General features: G+C 46.9%; 1 protein-coding gene across 3 annotated transcripts in view; it reads right to left on the bottom strand.

Moving 5' to 3' along the window:
• Positions 1–5,774: 5,774 nt before the first annotated feature.
• SCARA5 (scavenger receptor class A member 5) overlaps positions 5,775–26,115 on the bottom strand; it is a 126,136-nt gene continuing 105,795 nt past the window's right edge. For all 3 annotated transcript variants that reach the window (XM_055295825.2, XM_055295822.2, XM_055295823.2), the window contains 2 exons: positions 15,402–15,599; positions 5,775–7,980 (listed from right to left, as the gene is read on the bottom strand). In XM_055295825.2, the coding sequence (XP_055151800.1) occupies positions 7,844–7,980; positions 15,402–15,599 (335 nt within the window). In that variant the 3' untranslated portion in view covers positions 5,775–7,843. The remainder of the gene's footprint in view (positions 7,981–15,401; positions 15,600–26,115) is intronic.

A 26,115-nucleotide genomic window follows, 5' to 3' on the forward strand; every position in this document is an offset into this window, starting at 1 on the left:
ATTCGGCTTAACTTACTCCCTACTCTACCCTCCGGTCTTCAAGTTCCCTTAAGCTCGTTGGCCTGTTACCCAGTAAAACTACAAGGAAATGGGCTGTGTGGTGAATTTTGAAGCTGTCCACACTACAGATACTCCAATGTCTGCCCTTCCAGAAAAGAGCTGGACCTAAGGGGTCCTCCTGTCTCATGTGCAGTCTCCCAGGGCGGGATTAAAAATGCAAAAATCCCATGTTTCCTTGCAAATCCATGTAAATCTGTGGCTGATATTATTATGCCATTCTATGTGATGTAATGAAGCCTAATTTATTTTGGTTCTATAATGTATTTATTTATCAAGGCATTTGTATTCTATTTTATTGTTGATCAATTTCCTATAATTTAAAATTCTAATGACCACCTCTCCAATAAACCAAAGGCCAATGTCTTCCATGTTGTTACACAAATGATATTCTTTGTATAATGCTTTAGAGTTTATAAAACACTATTTCACTTTTTAAAAAATCTTCATAACACAAGATACATTGAATACCTCCATTTATGATGATGCTGCTGTAGCCCAAGGTTTATCCAGTAGGTTGTGGAACTAAGACTTGAGTCCAGGTCTTCTAATTCTATATTCCATAAATCTTTCTATTTTACTAAATGGCCTCCACTAATTATAATAAAGTTTCCGCTCAATGAATGACATCAAGGTGTAGTTACCCACCGCTGAGATGTTTTATTTGGGGATTTAACATTTTTATCTGATAATATTTTTTCCAGCAGTGCAATTTACCAGCAATAACCGATTAGATATTATAATTTCCAAAGAAGATATCCCTCTGTCTGTGATTAGAATGAGGCTACTGGGAAAAAATGAACTTTAAAAGTAATAATCCAAAATACCACAGGATAGGGACATTTCTGTAGAATACAAAGTCAACACCCCCTTCCCTCTGTCCATCCCTGTAATGCCTAGCCCCCATCCCACCATATAAATTCTCTTTTCTGTCTCTCTAGTACAGAAAGGAGAGGATGTTTCTTTCTCCTTTTGGAACTTCCTTCTTTTCTCAAACATTAAATACCTAGTGTCTCAGTTGTTTGGGGCTGCCATAACAAGCTACTAGAGACTGGGTGGTTTATCAACAATGGAAATTTATTTCTCACAGGTCTGGGGGCTGGGAAGTCCAAGATCAAGGTGCTGGCAGATTCATTGTCTGGTGAGGGCCGCTTCCTGGCTCATAAATGGTGCCTGCTTACTGTGTCCTCACATGACAGAAGAGGGGAGGGCAATCTCCCGGATCTCAAGATTTAGATGTTCTATTTATTGAATGTATGTTAGAGTTTACCTTTTAAAGCATCTGATCCTAGTGTTTGTGGGAAGATTTTTAATTACAGAGTCTATTTCCTTATGTGTTATTGCACTATTCAAGTTTTTTTCCTTGATTCTGTCTTGATATTTAAAATATATTTGTAGTTTAAATTTTCCGAACAAATACATTGGCATAAAATTATATATATATATATATATATATATAGAGAGAGAGAGAGAGAGAGAGAGAAATGTCCCTATCCTGTGGTATTTTGGATTATTACTTTTAAAGTTCATTTTTTCCCAGTAGCCTCTTCTAATCACAGACAGAGAGAAATCTTCTTTGGAAATTATGATATCATATATATATAAGTATATATATATATATTTTTTAAAGACAGATTTTCACTCTTGTCCCCCAGGCTGGAGTGCAGTGGCATGATCTCAGCTCACTGCAACCTCTGCCTCCTGGGTTCAAGCAATTCTCCTGCCTCAGCCTCCTAAGTAGCTGGGATTACAGGCATGCACCACCACGGCCAGCTAATTTTTGTATTTTTAGTAGAGACAGGGTTTCACCATGTTGGCCAGGCTGGTCTCGAACTACTGACCTCAAGTGATCTGCTCACCTTGGCCTCCCAAAAAGTTATGTACAATACTATCTTAATTTTCTTTTTCTTCTCTGCAATGCCTCTACTTTGTCCTCATTTATATTCCTACTGCTTTTGTGTCTTCTGTTTTTCTTTTTTGATCAGTTTTGCTTCAGGTCTGTCAATATCATTTGTCTTTTTAAAGTTCCAACTTTTAGCTTCGTTCATCCATGATTCTGCCTGTTGTATGGATATGGCACAATTTGTCTGTTCATTCACCTGCTGGTGGATGTTTACGTTGTCCCATTCTTGTTTATTACAGCTTTATCTGAACATTTGTATGCAAGTCTTTGAGTGAACACCTGCTTTCACTTCTCTTGGGTAAATACCTAGTATTGCAATGGCCGAGCTGTATGGTAGGTATATGTTTAACTCTTTAAGAAAATTGCTAAATTGTTTTCCAAAGTAGTTGCATCATTTTGCATTCCCACCAGGCATGTACGAAAGTTCCAGTTGCTCCACATCCTTTCCAACACAAGACATTGTTATTACCTTGGCTTGGGCCAATTTATTATTTTTCGAAGAAATTTAAATGCCAAAAAAATATTGGTTCTATTTACCCATGTAGTGACCATTTCCAGTGCTGCTGATCTTGTTGTAGTTCCATAGTCCCATCTAGTACCATCATACTTCTGCATGAAGGATTTCCTTTAACATTTTTTGTAGTGCATCTGAGCTTTGTCAGTGACAAGTTAAACAACACGTTTCTTGTAGTGCCTGCAGGTCTGCTGGTAATGAATTCTTTCAGCTCTTATATGTCTGAAAAAAATATATTTCGCCTTTGTGTTTGAAAGATATATTTACTAGGTTAAGAATTCTAGGTTGACAGTTTTTTTTTTCTCAGTGCTTTAAAGATGTCACAACTGTCTTTTAGCGTGCATTTTTTTCCCAAAGAGACATCTGTTGTTATTGTTATCTTTGCACCCCTCTACGTAATGTTTTCCCCATCTCTGGTTGTTTTTAAGACTTTTTTTTTTATCAGTGGTTTTAAGCAATTTAGTTATAATGTAACTTAGTGTAGAATTTCATCATTTTTCTTGGGCTCAGGGTTTGTTGAGTTCTGTGGCTCTATGGGTCTCTGGATTTTACCAAATTTAAGAAAAGTTCAGCCATTACTTAAAATATTTTTTTCTGACCTCCTCTCTTTCATGGGCTCCAATTAGACATATACTTGCCACTTGAGGTTTTTCCACAATTCACTGATGTTCTACTAAGTTTTTTCCAGTTTTTTTCCATGTGTTTCATTTTGAACTGTTGTTTCTTCAAGCTCACTAATCCTTTCTTCTGTGGCCTCGAATCTGCTGTTAATACCAACCAGTATATTTTTCAACCCAGACATAATAGTTTCACACTGAGATGTTTGATATAGGTCTTTTTATACCTTTCAAACACTTTTAACATTGTTTTTATTTGATGGAAAACAAGACTTCTGTTTTCCCAAATGAAAAGACCAAAAGAAGAGATATCATGGGATATCACACCTTTCATATGTCTATTTAACATCTTTTCTCTAGTGTCTATTTAACATCTTTTCTCTAGTGTACTTGGATACATTTCACATACCTGTTTCCATGTCCAGGCCATTCCCTTATGATTTTCTTCAACCAGGAAATACCCACAGGGAAGACTTCAGCTTTTGGCCATGAAAGTGTACTCATTACCAGAATTGCCCTCCTTCTGTCATAACGAGAAAACAACATGAAATACTTGCAACTGATCAATTCAGACATAGGATAATGGGTGGCACAGGGAGGGGAGCCCAGATCCAGGCAATCTTGCTGAGGTGAGGGGGCAAGACTGGGTGACAGGAGGCCATGGCAGCTAGAATTTGCAGGGCACTGTCCCTGAGAGAAGGAAACTACACAGAGAAAGTTCCAGAAAAGTGCATACATTTCTCTTGAGTCTTTGGCTGAAACCAATCCGAACATGTGAAAACCCCAGGGGCACGAGGACAACTTCTGAGGGAAGAACCATGACCAGAGCTCACACAACCCCTCTCCGGGGAGCCACTGAAGTTCCCTCAGCCAGAGCGGAAAAATTACCCAGGGGACAGAAAGTCCTTCTTCCTGAGAGCTGAGAGCTCTTTAGCCTGTTCTAGTTGGGGGAGATGGTGGAGAGGAATAAATAACAAAGCTCCCGTCAGTCAGGACCCCCACCTCAGCTCCAAAAAGCTACAGGTGGGGGGAAGGAGAGGCAAGGGGTTAAGGCAAGGTGTGCTCTCCAGAGGGCTAAAGAAGAGGTATTCTAAGAAGACAAGTGACTTACACATTTGACATTTTATAGAAATGTTAGAATAACTGTTGGGCCAGGCGCAGTGGCTCACTCCTATAATCCCAGCACTTTGGAAGGCCGAGGTGGGCAGGTCACTTGAGGTCAGGAGTTCAAGACCAGTGTGGCCAACATGGCAAAACACCGGCTCCACTAAAAATACAAAAATTAGCAGGGCATGGTGGCTCATGCCTATAATCCCAACTACCTGGGAGGCTGAGGCACATTAATTACTTGAACCCAGGAGGCAGATGTTGCAGTGAGCCAAGTCACGCCACTGCACTCTAGCCTGGGCGACAGAGGGAGACCCTGTCTCAAAAAACAAAAAAAAAGGCCAGGCGCAGTGGCTCACACCTGTAATCCCAGCAGTTTGGGAGGCTGAGGCGGGCAGATCACCTGAGGCCAGGAGTTCGAGACTAGCCTGGCCAACATGGTGAAACCCCATCTCTACTAAAAATACAAAAATTAGCTGGGTGTGGTGGCGTGCGCCTGTAATCCCAACTGCTCGGGAGGCTGAGGCATGTGAATCACTTGAATCCAGGAGGCAGAGGTTGCAGTGAGCTGAGATTCGGCCACTGCCCTCCAGCCTGGGTGACAGGGCAAGACTCTGTCTCAAAAAAAAAAAAAAAAAAAAAAGACTATCATCACACAATGTCACTGAAAAAACTCTAGGGTTCCTATGGGTGAGAAAGTGGTATCTCCTTAGAGACGTTTCCAGGGCACAAGAGTGGGTGCATTTAACTATGACACACGTAAGCCCCAAATCAGGCACTCAAGATAAAGTCAGTCGTCATGTCTTTTAGATATTAAAGAGGGCAGAAAAAGTTATCTGCCCTTTAGATATTAAAGAGGGCAGAAAAAGGTATTTCCATGGCTCTTCTCCATGGAACCTGTTTACAGAATGGGAACCACAAAGATTTGGGAGGGTGGGTGCACCACCAGGACTTTTAGAGGAGAAAGAAAAGGGTACTTCCTTTGTGGATTTCCAGAAAGTCAACTTTTCTCTGTTAACTTAGCAAATGATCATGTAGCAATCTCAGCACATTATTCCCAGAGGTGCCACTTTAAGCATGTGACCAGGACTATGCAGTGACCTGTGCCATCCCCACATACTGTTCAGGTCCCGTACCTGGAATTCCTGCCTGTCCTTAGATGATGGGGCCAGTGACTTCACAGACCCGGTACCTAACTCTGGACGATCTTCTTACATTGAACGGAACTCCGGAGGGAAGCACATCCCCAAGTGAGGACTCTGGAGATGTGAGGAGGAAATAGACAGGTGTTCTTTTCTCTATTGAATGCAAAAGCAGTTTTCTTGTAAGATGGGCCTTGGTGATTGTTCTGTTGCTTGGGACCCACTTCCTTTGGTTACCAAATAAGGCTGGAGCCATCACGTTCCTTCATGTTCTTGGTCAAGACAGTGTTATCACCCAGAAATATTAGGGTGGCTTTTCCTACAAGCTGCCCACACTACCAATCCCCACTGAAAAATGATCACATCATCCAAATTCACCAGCCCTCCCCACACTCACCAGGTTTTCAGGAGAAGGAATGTATGTAATGGAAAGCTTGTGACATATTTTTTGCTTTATTGAAATTCTTTCTTACAAAAGGTCTGATGTATTTTAGGCCAGGCCCAATTTCCATTAGTCCCTGAAATGCAGGTCCATGGTCATTTCCATGTCCTCTGAAGTAGGTATGTAAACTAGTAGACTTCCATTTTTAAGGTTCACACACTTTTTAACGTTGTTTTTATTTTATGTAAAACAAGACTTATGTTTTTCCTAATGAAAAGACCAAGTAAGAGAGTTATGTGCATCTTCATGAAAGGGATAACTGGATTCTTTGCCAGAACCAGGTTGGGAATTTAGTTTGTTCAATGTGGTGTCTTTCACCTTTAGTTGTTTTTTTTTTTTTTTTTTTTTTTTTTTTTTTTAATTTAAATACAAACCTTGCAAGGTGCTGAACTATGTAGTAAAAAGTGCTATGTTTATATATGCATACATATACTGGCTCTGGCAAGGAATGCATGAGTACATGCGTGTTATGTAAACATAGCAATTGGTCAGAAGGAGAGTTTCTCATCATTAGGACATTTAAGGAGTAGCAAGCATATTGGAAGCAAGAATGACCTAGGGCCACATTGGCTTAGTTGTCAGCCTGGAGTGTTGCTGTTCCTACACCTTGAGGGGCCCAGGTCTCTCCCCAAGCAGGCCAGTGCTCACCTGATACGACACGTGATCGTGTATCTGAGGCCTATGAGTTTGAGATTCCCCCAAGGTAAGGTGGGTCTGCACTTACTTGCTACCAGGTAGCTCCCCTAGTTCTTGAACATGTGTATGGCCCAGTTCTGCTCCTCATGTAAAAAGCAGAACATGATCTCCCTATCCCTAGGAGGAGGGTGCAGATTGCAGATTTGTGGAGGCCCAAGGCCCCTTATTCCTACTCCCCACCCCCAGAGGTTATAGGGAATCTTCAGTTCCTTCCACCCCTAGGGGTTCCATTAGGACTTGTGTTTTCCTGACCACAGATTCACACCTGAAGAGGCTTGGAAGATGCAAAATCATCACCTCCAAACAGCTGAGACACACATGACTTGGCTTTAACCATGACTGCCCAATGCCGGAGCACTGGACTCAGGTTTAACATGGGCAGCCTCCATGTCACCCTCCATCCACATCAGCTCTCCTTCTACATTGATAGTCAGCCTGGAAGCCAATCATGTTTGACCTTGCACTTATACCCTGGAGGTTCTGAAGTATGCAACTTCCTAGTTACACAGGTCCCGCACCCAAGCTTTTTGCTCAGGCCAAGTAAAGGCAATAAGTTCAGGTGGGAACACGGTCCCAGTCATTCTGTCTTCTGACTTGCAGGCTAGGTGAATGGACCAGTTAAGTGCTACCTGGAGGTAAGATCGTATCCAGACTGACATGCCCTGGACCAATGCAGCTAAGTGGATACATGAATTTAGCACCCAAGATACTATTTAGCGTGCCATGGTAGTCATTCAGTGCTAGTTTCATTCCCTTCTCCAAATCTAGCTGGATTGCTGCAGCTGACTTGCATTTTCCTCTTGCCCCTACAGCTGGCTTCTCCTCTATGTCACTTCCTCAAACTAGCAAATGGGGAGCAGAGGCAGAGTAAAGGGGGGAAATTCATCACTTGACATTGCCTCTTGCTGGGGAGGAAGATGTTGAAACTCTTGGACTAATGGAGGTTTGGGAATTGTCTGAAGAGTAAATGATGTATACTACCGACCGTCTCTGCTGCTGCACTTGTCTCTGACACATTCTCAGCATTCACCTGTAACTAAAAGGCCAAAGGGAACTGGGATATTGAGGCCTGGTGCATGGTGTTCAGAGGCTGGGCGAAGTGGTGATCCAGTTGACCGGGGCTCCTCATGCAGGAACCTGGTGGAAGAGAGAGACCGGCAGTAGGTCCCAGAGTTATACTTTGGAGCACATGTTCAAGAGGAAAATGACGACTGGCCCCCACGGTCCTGGGATGCAGTCTGAGGACTGAGAATGCTGGATGGGGTGTGGCCGAGGCATGGTCAGGGTGGCCCCAAGCCGTGCCCCACCCCAGGGATGCAGGAAGGATGCTCTGTGCAGGACCCCGAGCTTGAGCTCTGCCCACTTTCAGTGTCTGTTGCAAGTCACACTGGCATCTTCGGCATGTCCACAGTTTGTCACCCCCCATTTGGAGAAGCTGCAGCGGAAGATGGTTTCCTCTGTGCCCTTGCAGGCAACGTCATCCATCCAGATCCTCCCAGTGCCTGTGGAGACAGGGAAACACAGCTTCTAAGTGGATATACAGGAGGGCAAGAAGGAGAAGAGAGAGCATGACTGTGTCTGCCCTTGACTTGGCTCTGCTGCACACTCAAATCTAGGGGCTTCTAGCTGCCCTCTCCACCCCTCCAAGACCTCATACTTATTTTCTGGGATTAGTTTCTTGAGGACAGAATCACAATAATTGTTAGTGATGATGGTAGTAGCTATGAATATCAGCTATGTGTCAGGAGCCGGACAACCTACCTCTCCTTTTTAGTGAAAGTGTCAGGACTGACTATTAAAGTCTTAAACTCTTTCATTCACTCTTGAAGTACATGGGTAAAATCCCTTTACAAAGAATGTCAAGAGAACATTTAAACCACTTCCTGCTGTTTGGCTCTAACACGTGAACTAAGTGGCTTGAACATATTTTTGTTACGTAGATATTTTCAGCCCCTGTTGTCACGGGATTGCCATGCAGTGAATCCGGGGATGGAGCAGGGAGGAGAGGCCCCTTCCGCCATCTCCTTGGATGTTGTTTCTTCTCCAGGGCCTCTTCCTGGCCTGGATAGCTGTAGCTCTTACACAATAAGCCCTTTGAGGCAGAGAATGATTTGCAGATTAAACGTCTCCTGGAAGACACATCAGTTTACAAATTACCCAGGAAAAGACTGCAAGCTCCAGGGCTCTGTGGGATTAGTCACACCCAAAGCAAATAAAGAAGACTAACAAATAAAGAACAGTTCCAAGGTGACCCAGCCCAAATGCATATATAGAATCTTGAAACTCTAGCTGGTGTTTCACCAGGGGGTTCTGGTTCACATCCAGTCACGGGAGGACCAATACAATGGGAACGGGGTCATCAAGGGAGGAGCAGTGTATATCTGCAGTGACGTCAACACTGCCGGGGGCGGGGGATCATTCCCGGAGGAACTTGCCAGCAAACCCTCTCTGCTCCTTGCACCACCGGGCAGAGGCTAGAACTCTGTCAGCTCTAGGTACCAATCATTGCTTGAGCTTTAGAACTGATAGCTGATCACTCAAGGTGCAGTCTGAGGATCAGGGCTGTCAACATCACTGGAGAGCTTGTTAGAAAAGCAGACACACAGAATCTTCCTTCAGCTTAATCTCTCCCACTCTAGGTGCCCACGCCACCCCTAATCCCACTTGAAGCAGCCCTGAGAAACATCGCCTATTATCTCTCCATACCACGCCCCCCCAATTTTTGATGCCCCAACACTTCAACACTATTTTATGTTATTTTTCTTATTAATATAAGAAGACAGGAATGTCAGGCCTCTGACCCCAAGCTAAGCCATCATATCCCCTGTGACCTCCAAACGTATATATGTATATAGGTCCAGCTGGCCTGAAGTAACTGAAGAATCACAAAAGAAGTAAAAATGGCCGGCTCCTGCCTTAACTGATGACATTACCTTGTGAAATTCTTTCTCCTGGCTCAAAAGCTCTCCCACTGAGCACCTTGTGTCCCCGCCCCTGCCCGCCAGAGAACAACCCCCTTTGACTGTAATTTTCCACTACTTACCCAAATCCTATAAAACAGCCCCACCCCTATCTCCCTTCACTGACTCTTGGGACTCAACCTGCCTGCATCCAGGTGAAATAAATAGCCTTGTTGCTCACACAAAAAAAGAAAAAAGAGAAAGAAAAGCAGACTCTTGGCCAGGTGCCGTGGCTCACGCCTGTAATCCCAGCACTTTGGGAGGCTGAAGAGGGCAGATCGTTGAGATCAGGAGTTCAAGACCAGCCTGGTCAACATGGCAAAACCCTGTCTCTACCTTGTCTCTACTAAAAACACAAAAATTGGCTGGGCATGGTGGTGCACGCCTGTAATCTTAGCTACGCAGGAGGCTGAGGCAGGAGAATCGCTTGAACCCGTGAGGCGGAGGTTACAGCGAGCTGAGATCATGCTAGCTGGGGCGACAGAGCAAGACTCAGTCTCAAAAACAAAACAACAAACAAACAAACAACCAAATTATTGAGGCCTCTGTGTGCTTAGTACCATTCTGATGAACAGAAAGACAAAACGACAGACGCAAAAGATTTCTGCCTTTAGAGCTAACATTTGAGCTTCTATGTGTTTATTTAGAGTAACATTCATAGTAGGAAAAGGTTACGCTGAATCCTACATGCTTCCATCTGTGCCTCACACATAGAAGGCAGGACGGCTATTTAACAGGTATTTAAGAGAGGGAAACTGAGGCCCCAGAAAGATTGAGTGACATCTCTAGGAATGTAACTATTGAGGGGAAGAGGTCCTGACCTGGCCTGTCACGTTCGGCCACTACAGTCTTTTCTCCTCATACAGCCACAGTCCACAGCATGTAACACTCAGCCAGGGGACGGCAAACCGTGAGCCAGGTCTGGCCAATGCCTGCTTTTATAAATAAAGTTGTAATGGAACACAGCCCCAACCATTTGATTGCATATTGGCTACGGTTGTTTTCCTACTCCAACTGCAGAACTGAGTAGCTGTGACAGAGACCACCTGGCCCACAGAGCTTAAAGTATTTGCTATCCAGCACTTTATGGAAAATGTTGGCTGACCCTTGCACTAAAGCTATCTCCCAATATTTGAATCTTATCTTAGATAAAAGTACAAGAGGAGGTAATAATGCTATAATTAGAAGTGAACACTCCTAATTTTGTCTGCCTGTTCCCCCCTACAAATCTGTCTGATGTGCACCCGTCCTTACCTCCTTTTCCATCTGTCTGTCTCCCTGGGAGATGCTCCCAGCTGCGCTGGCCCTTCCGTGGCCTCCCGAGCCTCCCGCCAGTCATCACCCTTCCACCTCTCCATTTGCATCACTCCAGCACCTCCTGGACCAATTTAAAATTTAGAACATCTTCAAGGCCCTCCCATTTGGGTCTTTCTTGGCTTCCCCCATGCAAACAGAAAATCTGATTACTATGCCCTGTCCAGGAGAAACGTTATGGTGCCAGACCCCTGGGAGAACTGTCAGGGCTTGCAGACAGGGAGGACTCAGGTTTGGCAGGCACTGGAATTCTTTCCTTCCTTCTATGCTTCCTTCCTCACTCCCTTCATTCTTCCTTCTTCCCACCCCCCCTTCATTCCTCCCTCTCTTCCTTCCTACCTTCCCTCCCTCCTTAATTTCTTTCCTTCGGCATTTATCCAGCTCCTATTATGCCCCATGTAGTTTTGGGTTTTGGAACTATAAAGGTGAAGCCCTCAAGATGTTTCCATGTATCTCAGGGATCAGGAGAGTATAAGAAGTGCTGTGATAGAGAAAAATGTGATGGGAGCATAGAGGAGGGTTATTTCCATCTTGGGGGCAAGGGAGCATGGAAGGAGCCAGAAAAGCTTCCCTCAGGGATGATCATTGAGCTGCTTTTAAAAGCTGAGTAGGAATTCCCTAGCGGAAGAGGAAGGGAAAAGGCTTCCAGCAGGAGGAGCAGCACAGGAGAAGAGGTGGGACATGAACACTCCATCTGTGCCCCGAGAACGACCAGCAGGTGCAGTGTGGAGAGGTATGGGGTGGGCAGGAGGCCAGCTAAGAAGATCCTCGGGTGCTGAGCTAAGGAAACCCAGCTTGACTCTGAGAGCGATAAAAATCATCTGAGGACCCAGGCAGCGAGTGAGGTGACCAGGCACTCGTTCTAGAAAGATCCCTAACAGTTTGAGACCAGCCTGGGCAATATAGCAAGACCCTATTTCTCCAAAATAATAAAATGAAATAATTAGCTTGGTGTAGTAGCATGTGCCTGTGGTCCCAGCTACTTGGGAGGCTGAGGCAGGAGGATTGCTTGAGCCTAGGAGGTCGAGGCTGCAGCAAGCTATGATTGCACCACTGCACTCCAGAGGGTGCACTCCATGGGTGACAGAGGGAGACCTCATCTCTTAAAAAGAGAAAAAAAGAAAGCAAGCTCCCCAGCAGCCATGAGAAGGAAGGCCACAGGAGCTAGCCTGCAGGTGTGTGGCCATGACGAGTGGCTCCTGGAGGATTAGAGCCTCTACTGCCCCTACCTCCACCCCACACCTGTAGATAAGTGTGTACAACGGAGCCTGTGCATGCTAACTGCTTGACATGCAGGATCTCCTTTAGCATTTATAGTAATTCTTCAATAGTGGAAGAACTGAAGCTTAGAAAGGGTAGAGAATCTAGTCAAGGTCTCCAGCTACAAATGGCAGATCCGGGATTCTGACGTGGGTGGTTTGACTCCAGGGTAACCACTGCTCAACCTACTAATCTCCCAAGGGGAGGACAGCAACCACGATGAGGTGGGGACAGGTTCAAGGAATGCCAGAGGAGTGAACACAGGTGGGATCTGCAGGACTCGGGGACCAACCTGATGCGGGGAGAGGGAGTGGTGACAGGGAAGAGGTGGCCCAGGGTTCTGGCTGGGATGGAGTCTGACTGGTAGGATGGTTCTGGTGATGGCAATGAGAGAGGCACAGGATCTGGTGGGAAGGAGATGTGTGCAATTCTGACAGCTGCCATTGGAGGAGCCCGTGGGGCATCCCAGTGCAGCTGTCAGGAAGGTCACCTGACACTTGGGTCTGGAGCTCCACTGAGCACTGTGACAGAGGGAAGAGCTGGGGTGACTGAAGCCCCAGGTGTGGAGGCAGCCTCCAGAGACAGTGTGCAGAACACAGGGACAGCGGAGACGGGGCGTCGGGCGTGCTGGGGAGAGGAAACTGTCAGGAAGGAGTGGGGTGAGAAGAAGTCTAGGAGGCAGAGCGAGAGGGACCTGGAAGGCTCCTTCAGGCTCAACAGCGGACGAGCTGGGAGTGGGGTTGGGGCACCCAGTGGGTAGGATGCTGGCAGGGTGGCTCTGCCTGCTGCCAGAAATGACAGCCTTCCCTCCTCTCAGCCCCATGACTACCACAGCATTAGAACCCCTGGCACATGGTTTAGAATCCCCCTCTACACATTACCCATGCTGTGGCCAGGGCTGGGCTTGGTCAGCCCTGTCTCCCAGCCCTGCAGCTAGCCTGGCCCATGGCAGGTGCCTGGAAACTGCTTGTAGAGAGGAGGAGAACATGAGTGTAGCCTGGGCTGGCAGAAAGCCTCAGTTATGCCAGCCCTCCCCTGCCCAGGCCCCTAAGGCCCTCTGTATACCGTTAGTGACACCTGGCCTGCAACCAGCCAGGGTCTTGAATAGCACCCGAGACCTGTTAGGGCACCATGATAGGGAAATAATGGTGCAAAAAAATAGGGCATTCATGAAAGCAAGTCCAGCTTCCTATAGACCAGTTTAAAGAATCAAGTGACAAGCTTAGGGCTTCCCCACACATGTCAAGAGGAACAGATCAGGGGAGTGAAAGGAGCCACAAAGTCTACAGGATCGCTGGCCTGGCACTCGAAGCCCACCCACTGCCTTTTCACCAACTGGCAGAGTCAGGCTAACACGACCTGTGATCTTCAAACCACCTATTCTGGCTTCTTGAAAATAATTTATAATTTTTTTCTCAAAAGGTTTTACTGCCACTTATTAGGAAGAAGCCTTCTTGGAGCTCAAAATGGGAATCTGGGGACTGTTCCTATTCTAATCAACAACAACAGTGGTTTTCCTTAGCCAAAACCAGCTGGAATCCAGCCCCAAGCCTTAGGTGGGAGAACAGTTTTCTTTCCTGGTAGGCTGCCCTTCATGGTGCCGGATCCCTTTGAACTTGCCCCTCAAACTCTGGCCCTTAATACTGCACTCCCTGCCAGCTGGCTCGACAGATTTCACCAAGGGTCACTTTCAGTCAATTACCAGTGAGATCTGTGGGATGAGATTCAGACCAAGAACTGCAGCAGCCCCTCATAGAGATGAAGAGGAAGGCGGCTGGGAGGAGTGGAGGCTTCCACCTCCAGTCTGGATGTGACCTGGCTCCGAGTCCCCATCTGGAACGGACATGCCACTTCCTCCCCTCAACCTGTAGCCATTTAGCACAGCGGGTTGGACAGCGATGGCCTCAGGCAAGATAGCAGGTATACCCGGCTCCACTCCATGATGTGGGGAACCCTGCCGTCAGCGGGCTGCCATCCACAGGTCACCAGGGGGCCTGGTAACTGGGTGTGAGAGGATCAGCCCCAATCCCGCCCCACACCCACCTGGTCTTCTCCACAGGTGAGCAGTGGCATCTTAAATCCCAGGGGGCCCAGGCTGGGAGACCCATCATAGAGCCTACAGGCCCTTTAGTTACAGACAGGACACCAAGACCCAGAGTGCAGAAGCAACAGGGCCAGGACACGCCATCAAGGGAAAGCTCACTGCTGAATGGGTGTGGGGAGTACCAGGTTTGTGTATGTGGGGCCATTGTTTTAGTTGTGAGTCAACACAAGAGTCTGATTCTTTCCATCAGGAAACAAATGCAGGGTTTGAATCAGCCATCTATCTAAGAAGGGTCTGTGCCCCTTCCTCAGAGTCTCTTGTACTGTCTGTAGGAAGGTCAGTGTGCTTCAGCCTTTCAAAAGGAAAGCAACCAAAATGATGAAGGCTTTCCAAATCTTGTCATATGAGGACAAGATGAATATCTGGGGATTAATCTGGAGAAGAAAAGACTCAGAGAGGCAGAGGCAGCCCAGCAGAGTGGTTCAAATACAGACTCTTAAGACACCTGCTTGGGCCTGAAACTCCGGGTCTGACATTTGCTAGCTGTGTGACCTTGGGCAAGTTACTCAACCTCTCTGCGCTTTTATTTCCTCATTTGAAAAACAGGGATGGCTGGGCACGGTGGCTCATACCTGTAATCCCAGCACTTTGAGAGGCCAAGATGGGTGGACTGCTTGAGCCCAGGAGTTCAAGACCAGTCTAGGCAACATAGCGAGACCTCCTCTCTATCAAAAATAAAAAGAAAAGTTAGCTGGAGATTGCTAGCAGTCCCAGCTAGTCAGGAGGCTGAGGTGGGAGGATCGCTTGAGCCTGGGTGATCAAGGCTGCAGTGAGCCATGACTGCACCATTGCCCTCCAAACTAGAAGACAGAACAAGATCAGCGATGATACCTGTATACTTCATAGTGCTGTAAAGATGAAATGGGTAAATATTTGTTACATGTTGAGAACATAGGCTGGCACACTGAGTATCATATAAGTGTTAATGATAAAAACATAATAGAGACATGAGAGCACGTTATAAAGGTCTGAAGAGCTAGCCAGGGGGAGAGAGACCACAGCAGCTGTGCCTGGGACACAGGACTGGGAAGGGTTGGTATGGGACACCACCAGGAGACAGGACTTAGATCCACGAAAGGAAGAATGTTCTAATCATCAGAACTGTCTGATGACCACCGGAGATGGTTGCCTGGGCTGGGGCTGTGAGTTCTCATTGCAGCAAGCATTCCGGGAGACAATGGGGACCTCGCAGAATTGCAGTGGGAGGGACTTGGGCTTTGGAGATGAGCCCAGTCCTAGGACGTGCAGGCCCTCTCCCATGTCCTTTGCCCTCAGAGCGCCTTACCTTGCCCGAATCGAGCTGTGCGGTACACCTCCTCCACACCGCGGAAGCCGAGCATGCGGCACACCACGTCTCCGTCCTTCTTGTCCCAGCCGTCGTCACACACGGTGCCCCAGCGCCGGTCGTGGTACACTTCCACGCGGCCCTCGTGCGGGCCTGAGCCATTCACCAGGCGAATCATCATCGGGGCCTCCACGCCACCTGCCAGGGCAGTCAACTGTCACTACCCAGCTCTAGACACATCAGGACCCGCCCCCAGGGGCCTTCTTTGACTCCCTCTACCCCTGGGTAGGAGGAAGAGAGAGCTGGGGCCCAGCTATATCAAGACTTCAGCCCCCAAATTTCCCTGTGCCTCTCCTGCCCTTTGCCAGCCTTCTCCCCAGCTTAAAAAAAAATAGCCTTTTTAACAGTACGGTGCTGGTACAAAAACAGACACAGAGACCAATGGAACAAAATAGAGAGCCCAGAAACAAAGCTACACACCTACAGCCATCTGATCTTCAACCAAGTCAAAAAAATAAGCAGTGGGGAAAGGACACCCTATTCAATAAATGGCGCTGGGATAGTTGGCTAGCCATATGCAGAAGAATGAAACTGGACCCCTACCTTTCACCTGATACAAAATTATATAACTCAAGATGGATTAAAGATTTAAATTTAAGACCTCAAACTGTAAGAATCCTAGAAGAAAACCTGGGAAACATTATTCTGGACATTGGCCTTGAAAAAAATTTATGACTAAGTCCTCAAAAGCAATTGCAACAAAAACCAAAATTGACAAGTGGACGAGTGGGACCTAATTAAACGAAAGAGCTTCTGTACAGGAAAACAAACAAACAAAAAAAAACTATCCACAAAGTGAACAGACAACCTACAGAATGGGAGAAAATACTAATATTTGCAAACTATTTATCCAACAAAGGTCAACAAAGGTCTAATATCTGGAATCTATAAGGAACGTAATTCAACAAGCAAAAAACAAATAACCCCATCAGAAAGTGGGCAAAAGAGGGGCTGGGCTTGGTGGCTTATGCTTATAATCCCAGCACTTTGGGAGACCAAGGCAGGGGGATCACTTGAGGCTAGGGCTTCAAGACCAGCCTCAGCCTGGGCAGCATGGGGAAACCCTGTCTCTACAAAATAATAATAACAAATGAGCCAGGCATAGTAGCCCATGCCTGTGGTCCTAGCTACTCCGGAGGCTGATGTGGGAGGATCACTTAAGCCTGGGAGGTTAAGGCTGCAGTGAGCCATGTTTGTGCCACTGCACTCCAGCGTGCACGACAAAGCAAGAACCTGTCTCAGGAAAAAAAAAAAAAAGTGGGCAGAAGACATGAACAGATATTTCTCAAAAGAAGATATACAAGCAGCCAGCAAACATGAAAAAATGCTCATCATTACTAATCATCAGAGAAATGCAAATCAAAACCACGATGAGGTACTATCTCACACCAGTCAGAATGGCTATTATTAAAAAGTCAAAAAACAACAGATGCTGATAAGCCTGTGGAGAAAAGGGAATGTAATGTTGGTGGGAATGTAAATTAGTTCAGCCACTGTGGAAAGCAGTTTGGAGATTTCTCAAAGAACTTAAAACAGAACTATCATTTGACACAGCAATCCCATTGCTGGGTGTACGTCTGAAGGAAAATAAGTCATTCCACCAAGAAGACACATACACTCATATGTTCATTGCAGAACTATTCACAATAGCAAAGACATGGAAATCAACCGAGGTGCCCATTAGCAGCAGATTGAATAAAGAAAATGTGGTACATATACATATACACCATGGAATACTATGAAGCCATGAAAAAGAACAAAATCATGTCCTATGCAGCAACATGGATGCAGCTGGAGGCCATTATCCTAAGTGAATTAACGCAAGAACAGAACACCAATACCTCATATTCTCACTTTTAAGTGGGAGCTAAACACAGGGGTGGGGGTGGGAATACAAGATGGGGGAGGGGAAAAGAGGGGTAAGGGTTGAAAAACTAACTACTGGGCACTATGCTCACTACCTGGATGACAGGATCATCTATACTCCAAGCTTCAGCATCACGCAATATACCCAGGTAATAAACCTGCACATGTACCTCCTGAATCTAAAATAAAAGTTGAAATAATAAACAATAAAATAAAAGTCTTTTTTAAAGAGCAGTTTTAGGTTCGCAGAAAAATTGATTGAAAGGTACAGAAAATTCCCGTATACACTACCCCTCCCTCTAGACACAGCCTCCCCCGTTATCAACATCCCCCGAGAGTGGTGCATTTGTACACTCAATGAACCTACACTGATGCCTCGTCATCACCCAGAGTCCACAGTTTACATTTGGGTACACTCTTGGTACTGTGCATGCAGTGGGTTTGGACAAATGTATAATAACGTGTATTCGCCATTATGATATCATACAGAATCTTTTCACTGTCCTAAAAGTCTTCTGTGCTCCACTTATTCAGCGAGACTATTCATCCCTCCCTCCTCCCTGCCCCTGACAACCACTGATCTTTTTACGGTCTCCATAGTTTTGCCTTTTCCAGAATGTCACAGTTGGAATCATACAGTATGCAGCCTTCTCAGATTGCCATCTTTCACTTAAGTAAGTGAACCTTCATGTAAGGTTCCTTCATGTCTTTTCGTGGCTTGATAGCTCCTTTCTTTTTAGGACCGAATGATATTCCATTTTCTATGTACACCATAGTTTATTCATCCATTCACCTACTGAAAAACCTCTTGGTTGCTTCAAAGTTTTTGCTTGGATGAATAAAGCTGCTATAAATATCCATGTGCAGGTTTTCATGTGGATGTCAGTTTCAGCTCATTTGGGTAAATATCAAGGAGTGTGATTACCAGATTTCTCTCCACTGTTTGAGACCCGGTGACCAGCAGCCTCGCCTGCCAGGGAGGAGGGTGTAGGAGAAATAGGAAGCCAAGGATGGTTAAGGCTTTGTGGGCAGGTAGCCTTGCTGTGTCCCGGGAAATGTCTCAGCCCTGATTTGGTCATTCATGTTCACTTTCCCACTAGGCTGTGAGCGTGAAAGTGCTTTAAGCCAGAGAGAGCCGGTTGTGAATTCTGGTTCTGCCACTTGCTATCTGCAACTGTGAGACACATTGGTTCATCAAATCTGAGATGCCACCTGTTGTAACGGGCACCTGTTTTATATGCCATTAAGAAGGAAAAAAACTGCTGGGTAGGTGGCAAATTATGTCAAGTGCCAGATGCTTCCTGATTTCACAGATATATAAATGAGTGTCACAGAATCAATAAAACATGGTAATAGATGTGAAGAACTCAGAATAGCACATGGCGCATAGTAGGCCCTTTCGACCTGAATGAACTTAAGGTAGCCTCACAACCTCTCTAAGGGCATTTCTCCAACTGCAACATGGGAAAAACAAATACACTGCAGGATTGTCATGCAAACACAATGCAACAAAGCTAAAAGGGCTCTGGGGCACAATCCTGGCCCATGGAAGCATCAGCAGTGTGGGTCTGTTCCCCCTTCTCTGAGGGCTGAGCCCGTCACATTGATCTCTAAACTCAGTGCTTAGCACACAGCCTGGCTGGAGGAAATGAAAAATCAATGTTTGCAGAATGGAGTAGAGAGTCATTCCTGAGCATTACAACGCATTGGTTCTCCAAGAGGAAATGTTGGTGACTCAAAGAACACCAGAGCAACTGAAAGAAGCCTTTGGATCATCACAAAGCCAGGGTTTGGCTGGAAAGTCATAGTCTCAGGGTGATACACATGGTCAGTGCCAGAGCTGGGATCACAGCTTGGGTTTCCTTATGTGTCTTCCCACATCCTTTTCACCATCCTGCCCGCCCCACTACTCTTGGGGGCTATTTCTGCTGCTGGGACCTGAGCATTCTCACTTGATAAGATACTGGAGTGGTCAGTGAGTCTTATCAAAATCATTAGGAACACCAGATTCTGCAGCCAATCCAGACCTATAGAAAGAGAATCTTGGTGGCAAGAGTGAGGGATCTATATTTTTCCAAGTGTCCCAGATAATTCAGAGACAATTGGTTTGTGGGCTGTGGACTGGCATTTGGATTACATGATCAATCAGCAAGGTTCCTTCTAGCTCCAACCCTCAGTAATCTAAGGTCAGAGAAGAAATCAAGGTCATCTCTTTTTAAAGCCAGAATCCACTGGTGTCATGTGGGGTGGGGGTGGACATTGTACTGGGACCCAGTGACAAGTGGGTGACACAATGCAGGAAAATGCCTATGTGAACTGCCAGAGAAAATAACAAACCTACTCAAGCCCTGCTACCAATAAGCGCGGCACTCCTGGACTTTTGTTTTTCCTTTGTCTTGTATTTGGCCAAGTGGGTTGGAAGGAGCCTCCTTTTAATGACTGTGGCTTGGCAAAGACTTTCGTAGGTCCCGAAGGACATGGCAGAATTGACATCTGTGCCCCATGAGAGAGGAGAGAACTCAGAACTGGCCACAAGCCTAGGCCAAGAAAACCCCAGAAAATTCTGCAGAGGAACTGAGGAAGCCACCAGGAGGCGACCCCAACCCCAGGAAGGATGCTAAAGACTACAGCAAGAGCACGAGGGATGCCTCCTCTCGATATTGGATGTATTTGCTGCAGATCCTTCATCCCTGGCCAGGTGACCGTTCTCCCCACACAGACTGCAAATACAAACTCATTCAGGCTGTCCCCAAACAGGCTGAGGCTGTGCAAGAGAACAGAGAGATCCTGGAGAAGAAAAACATGGAGAAGAGCTGGCATTCAGAGTCTGGGTCTGACACCAACAAACTCCCCGGGGGCAGTAAGGACAGGCTAACCTGCAGCCAGCAGCACCAAGAGGGACCCGGCCCTGCGCGGGGGCTTGGCCCTGGGTTGGCTGAGGCCAGGCTGTCAGCCCTGGTTTCTCACAGACCTGCCTCACCTCTGGCTGCACCAGGAGGCCTACAACAGAAGCCACAGTGTGGGGTCAGCAAGTAGGGCAAGAAGTGGCAGGAGGGTGCTGTGAGTCGCAGAGCAGGCCAGGTAGAGGTCAGATGTGCGGTCAAAACAACAGGAAGAGTGTGACTGGGTGTGACTAGGCAGCCAGGGTAGATGGTCGGAGACTCCCTGACTTAGCCTCTCTGTTCTGGCCAGCCTGAACTCACTTTGTGCACCTACTCATTTAGCCAAGTAAGTGACTGACAGTCTATTAGACAGCTGTGGATACACCCACGAACAGAGTCCCTGCCCTTATGGAGCTGACATTCTAGAGAGAGTCTAGCAATACAGCTAGTCAACAAAAACAAAACCGTAATTATAGCCAAGCGGTGATAAGAGCATAGATGAGAACAGAAGCACAGGGAGTACAGAGTGAGGCAGGCACTATTGTGGGCAAGTGAACAAAGGAGTGGAGAGTGAGGGCAGGCACCATCTTGGACGAGTCGAGGAGAGAGAAAATGAGAGTGAGGGCAGGCACCATCTTGGCCGAGTGGAGGAGGGAGGAAATGAGAGAGAGGGCAGGCACCATCTTGGACAGGTGGACAAGGGAGGGAATGAGAGGGCAGGTACTGTCTTGGACAAGTGAACAAGGAAGAGGGTGGAGAGTGAGGAGTGACAGCAGGTGCCATTTTGGACGGGTAGAGAAGGCAGGCCTTGAGTGGAGACCTGAATGAGCTGAGGACGGACATGGACTCCTCCACCTCAGAAAACTCCTTTCTGTACTCTGGCCTAAGCTTTCCTTGTCTTTTAAATCTCAGCTTAGATGCCTCTTCTCCTTCCCTGGTCCCCACACCCAACAGGGCCCCTTCTAGGTACATGCTTATAGCTTTGTATCATAATTGCTATTGCTATTTACTCTCTTAGGACACTGTGAGCCTTCTGAGGATCACGTGACCTGGTACAGAGCCCGGTGCACTGAGATGCCCAGCCTGTGCAAAGGGAAGGCATGCATGAATGGAGGGACTCATTAATATGGATCCAGATGGGCAGGTGCTGGCTGGAAGGCATGGCTCCCCAGAGTCCAGGGCTTTGGTGGCAACCTGAATGGAGAATCCACCATCAGGGCCCCAAATCTCCAGCATCCTCTTTATTACATCACAACCCTTCTAATCACATACTTGCTGCCTTCTCTACTTGAGATGACTCTGGATTCTGGACCCGGAGCTCAGGCTATTACAATGACCGTACCTCTCAAGGGAGAGAATGGGGACATGGCTGTCAGATGATCATGGTGGGTGCAACGGGAAGTCTGGAAAATGTCATTTGGATGCTGAAATACTGAAATTCCCAAGAGGTTTCAATGTATATAGAAGTGATAGAAGAATATTTGGAAATAAGACTCCTTCAAAAAATTGAAAACATATGATAACCATAATTACGGGACGCATAGCATCAATTTCAAGGATGTCTCTGGCCCATGGCCCGTGCTCACCATGCACTGAGCAAAGTCACGGCCTGCAGGGCTCCTATGGTCTCCCCAGTAGGGACCACATTGATCTCAGGAACTGAAAAGTGCCCTCAAGGGAGAAAAAGAACTGGAGAGCACCTGGGCGAGGCTGGACAAGGCACCACTCCACCCAGACCCCAGTGTTGGTTCATTAAGCACGGAGGCCTGCTCCTCACCACCTGTCCCCAGATCCCCTAGACTCAGGGCTTCCCCCCATGGTGGGGGGCCGCCTGCCCACAGAGTCAACAGATGCTGCCTGCCCCAGCAGGGTCAACACGAATCTGAAAGCCACACCTTCTCCCCTGGACTCACCCAAATCAGAGGGCGCATTTTGTTCTAGCTCCACTTCACAGAGCATGGCCCTAAGCTGTGGATTTTGCATCCTTTTCTCCCTACCCAACAAAATCTCAGCTCTGTTACCACCTCTCTGGGAAACCACAGGCTGAGGTCTGACTTGCTTATGATGTAGGCTGCCCTCATTCAGGAACTTGGAGTCTAAATTCAGAAACTTGTGTCTCTGGCCTCCTTTGTCCCTGAAGAGGTATAGGGGACACCGGCAGGCAGGCAGGAGCCTTTCCCAGAGCTGAGCAATGAGGCCACCTCCAGCAACACACTTGGGGAATCACCAACGCCCTCCAACAGAGACTACCCTCTAGCCCGAGAAGGACGTCATGATTTAAGAGGTTTGGGTTTCTGTGGGCAGAGGGTTTAAATTCTGCTTTTTCCCGGCAGTTTCTGCCCCAGGTCAAAGCTTTCCCACCAAGCAACCAACCACCACTGGGAAATGCTCTTGCCCCACAATGTGTCAGCCCCCACTTAATCAGATGCGGTGACTGAGAGGCAGCCTCAGCCTGGTCTGTGACTTCCCCAAGACTCTTCCTGTCAGTCCAGGGACTTTCTTCCTCAGATGCCCCCCAAGAGGGTCCCTGCAGGGGGAACGGGGCTACTGGAGTCAGGGAGATGCCTCTCTCTGCACATGGCAGTGGAGGAAAATGGGAGACAGGGATTCTTGACTGTGTGAAATTCAGACACTCCTAGGCTCCAAAGCAAGAGCAGATGCTCCAGGTAGAGGGCAAAGGGCAAGAGAGCTGGAGATAAGCAATGGGACCCCAGGCTTTCGAGGTTGCAGCCACGTCCCCTAGTAACTGCCCTTCAATGACTGCGAGGCCCCTTCACCTCCTCCTTGGCATCACACCGCATTGAGCCCTGGAAAATCCTTCCTGAGCAAATGAGGATCAGCAACCCAGAAGAAAACCCTGCCCCATACCACTCCTGTATGGGTATCTGATTTGCACCCCTCAGGTGAGGGCGTTAGGTGCAGAGACTATCACACTTTTCCTCTTGTTCTGGATCCCTAACCTGCAGACTGGGGTCTACCTGTCCATGCCTTCATGGTTTGCAAGTTGAGAGGATGGTACTGGCTACAAGGCTGGTCCCCACCAGCTCTGTGCAGGAATGGCACTGGCACATAGCATCACTTGGCTGGAAAACCCAAGCTGAAAGGAAACACCAAGAGCTATTCCTTACTAAAAACAAGGAGAGGCTGTTCTTGACAGCTTGTTCCAATCCCCATCCCACAAGGCTTTGGCAGAGCTTTTTCGTGTAATGCTCACCCCTGCCCCCCATAGCAGAGACACCCAGATGTCCGCAGGGCTCATCTCTGTTCCTCTTTTCCCTGCTACCCCAGAATTGGGGACCATGAGCCTGAGATGGAGCAGGGACTTAGGGGCTGCTAGGCCCCCAAACATGGAAATAAAATAAAACCTTGAGTTTCTGCAAGGGAAATTCTAGGCTAGCCCCAAGAAGCAAATGAGCAACTTGATAAGAAAGAAAGTAATAGTAGCTTAAAGCAATAGTCAAAGAAGTTAGAGTCATCAGATGTTTGGCTCTCTATAGAAACTAAAGAGAACATCTTAACATATGTCCCTGAGGTGTTCTTCAGAAACCCAGCTGGATGTTTTTCAGAAACCCAGAACCAAATGGATTTGCTGGCATATAGACCTCAAATGAGGGGAAACTGAGGCCTGAACTCTGATTGACGGACTTTTTTTTTTTTTTGAGACAAATTCTGACTCTGTGGCCCAGGCTGGAGTGCAGTGGCATGATCTCGGCTCACTACAACCTCTGTCCCCCAGGCTCAAGCCATCCTCTCCGGCCTCAGCCTCCTAAGTAGCTGGGACTACAGAGTGCATGCTGCCATGCCCAGCTAATGACTGTGTTCTTTATTCTCCAGTGCTATAGAATAAAGGAAAATTCCAGGCACCTAGCTAGCTCTGAGGACCTGGAAGAAGTCACATCCACAGGCCAGACCTTAATATTCCTTTCTGCTGAACCCAAGTTTTTAGACAAAGTTTCCCTTCCTTAAACAATTGCAAATCAGAAAGTCTTTGAAGCCATGTATGACCTTTAAGCCCTTGCTTCCAGATTTCCCACCTTTTCAGGCCAAACCAATGTATAACATCCACATACTGATTTACAAATTTGCCTGTAACTTCTGCTCTCCTGAAATTTACCATTGCCTTCAAACAGCCTTGCTTGTAAGCCATCCAGGAGACTGAGTCTTAAGTGTCAGTTACCAGATTCTCTTTGCTTGGTGCCTTGCAAATAAACACCATGCTTCCTCCCACTGCACAACTTCAGTATGGATGTTTGGCTTTACCATGCCAAGGCAAGAAGATCCCACCTCGGTTTGGTTACAAGCCCCATCAACACCCTGTGACCAAGGTTCTTCCCTTTGATACGGAGAAGCAGAAAGAGAAAAGTGCTATCACCTCACAGCCCAGACCAGAGCATCCCTGCCTGGTTTCACTGTGTAACCCTAGGAGAGGAAAGTGGTTTGAGGGAACGTAGGGCAGGAGACTGGCTCCTGGCTGGGTAGCCTCATTGCTGTCTCCCAGATCAAGGGGCTCATTGTTTCACCCCACAAGTTTTCTGGAGTGTCAGTTCCAGCCTCGGCTTGGAGCTCTCTGCCTCACTGCAGCCCCAGACCACAGCACCTGCCTCCTCATTCCTTGACCTGTTGTACTGAGCCTGCCCTTCATCCAGGCCACCCCTGGGACCAATCCCATGGTCCTCAGTCACCCTCTTTCTCCAGGCCCCAAATATCTCAAAGCTTGAGCTTGTTCCCCAGTAAAGAGGGTACAGCTGAGGCACAGATGAGGCCAGGTCATAGAGAAGATCAAGGCATGGGTCTGGACAAGGAATTTTAGCATTTTCTCAGGATATCACTAGGAACAACTTCCATTAGCTTAGTTGTCGGCAACAGATGTCCCATTACTTAGTGCTTGGAGCGATTTTTAGGTAATTGTGACACCATCCTTGGGCTTTTCCAATAATCACAAATGTTGGTGAAGCATAGCATTTGCCAGCTGGTAGAGACTTGAAGATGATGTAGTCCACACTCTTTGCATGACACATGTGGGAGCAGACGCCCAGAGAGGTGACGTGCCTTACCCAAGTCATCCCGTAGCTAGCAGAAGAGCTGGGGCCTGAACTTGAGACTTAACCCTCAAGCCAATTCTCCATCTACACCCTCCTTTCTTTCCTAGAATTCTTTCTTCAGAAGATCCCTGAGCATGGTCCACCAATTTGCATCACAACTTTGATGCAATATGCCTTTTGATGGAGCAGTTACATGAAAAACAATTACTTTAACCCTGGAACTGCAATGCTTCTAACTAAAATTCATAGAAACAGCTTGGTTTCTCCTGAGTCTTATGGGAGAATCAAGAAGGCAGGGTTGCCTTTGTGAAGCATAGCCATTGTTGAGTTTGCATTTGAAAATGAACATGTCAACGATTGCAGGCAGGGGAAGGATAAACCAGCCTTAGCTTTTGAGGAAAGTGATAATATTTGTTGAAGTCCAGGGTGATTCTACTTCCTGTGCACAGATTTGCAGCACTAAAAAATGCATTATCTGTATTAATTCTTTATGCATATTTTATCAATGTCTGTGTTTATTTTTTCAATTGCATATTTATTTATCCATCCAGTTGCAGGTATGGAATTACTACCACATTCCAGGATTGTGCTAGGCACTAAGGATGCAAGGATAAATGTTGTCTTTGCCCTGGACTCACTCAAATGAACTAACAGTTTAAAATAGATAAGAAAGACCACAGAATGTCAAAGCTGGCAGAGAACTCAGGGGCTCCAAAACCCTCAGTTAGAAATGAGGAAACTGAGGTTGAGAGAGAAGTCACCAGCCATTACTGGGATGCCAGATCCTTCTGAGACCACTTCTCTTTCTGATGCTGGCTACTTTCAGTAACAAACCATAATACCAAGAGAAGACAGTTTGAGGTT

Source organism: Symphalangus syndactylus, chromosome 10 (genome assembly GCF_028878055.3).
Source record: "Symphalangus syndactylus isolate Jambi chromosome 10, NHGRI_mSymSyn1-v2.1_pri, whole genome shotgun sequence".
Classification (NCBI taxonomy): Eukaryota; Metazoa; Chordata; class Mammalia; order Primates; family Hylobatidae; genus Symphalangus; species Symphalangus syndactylus.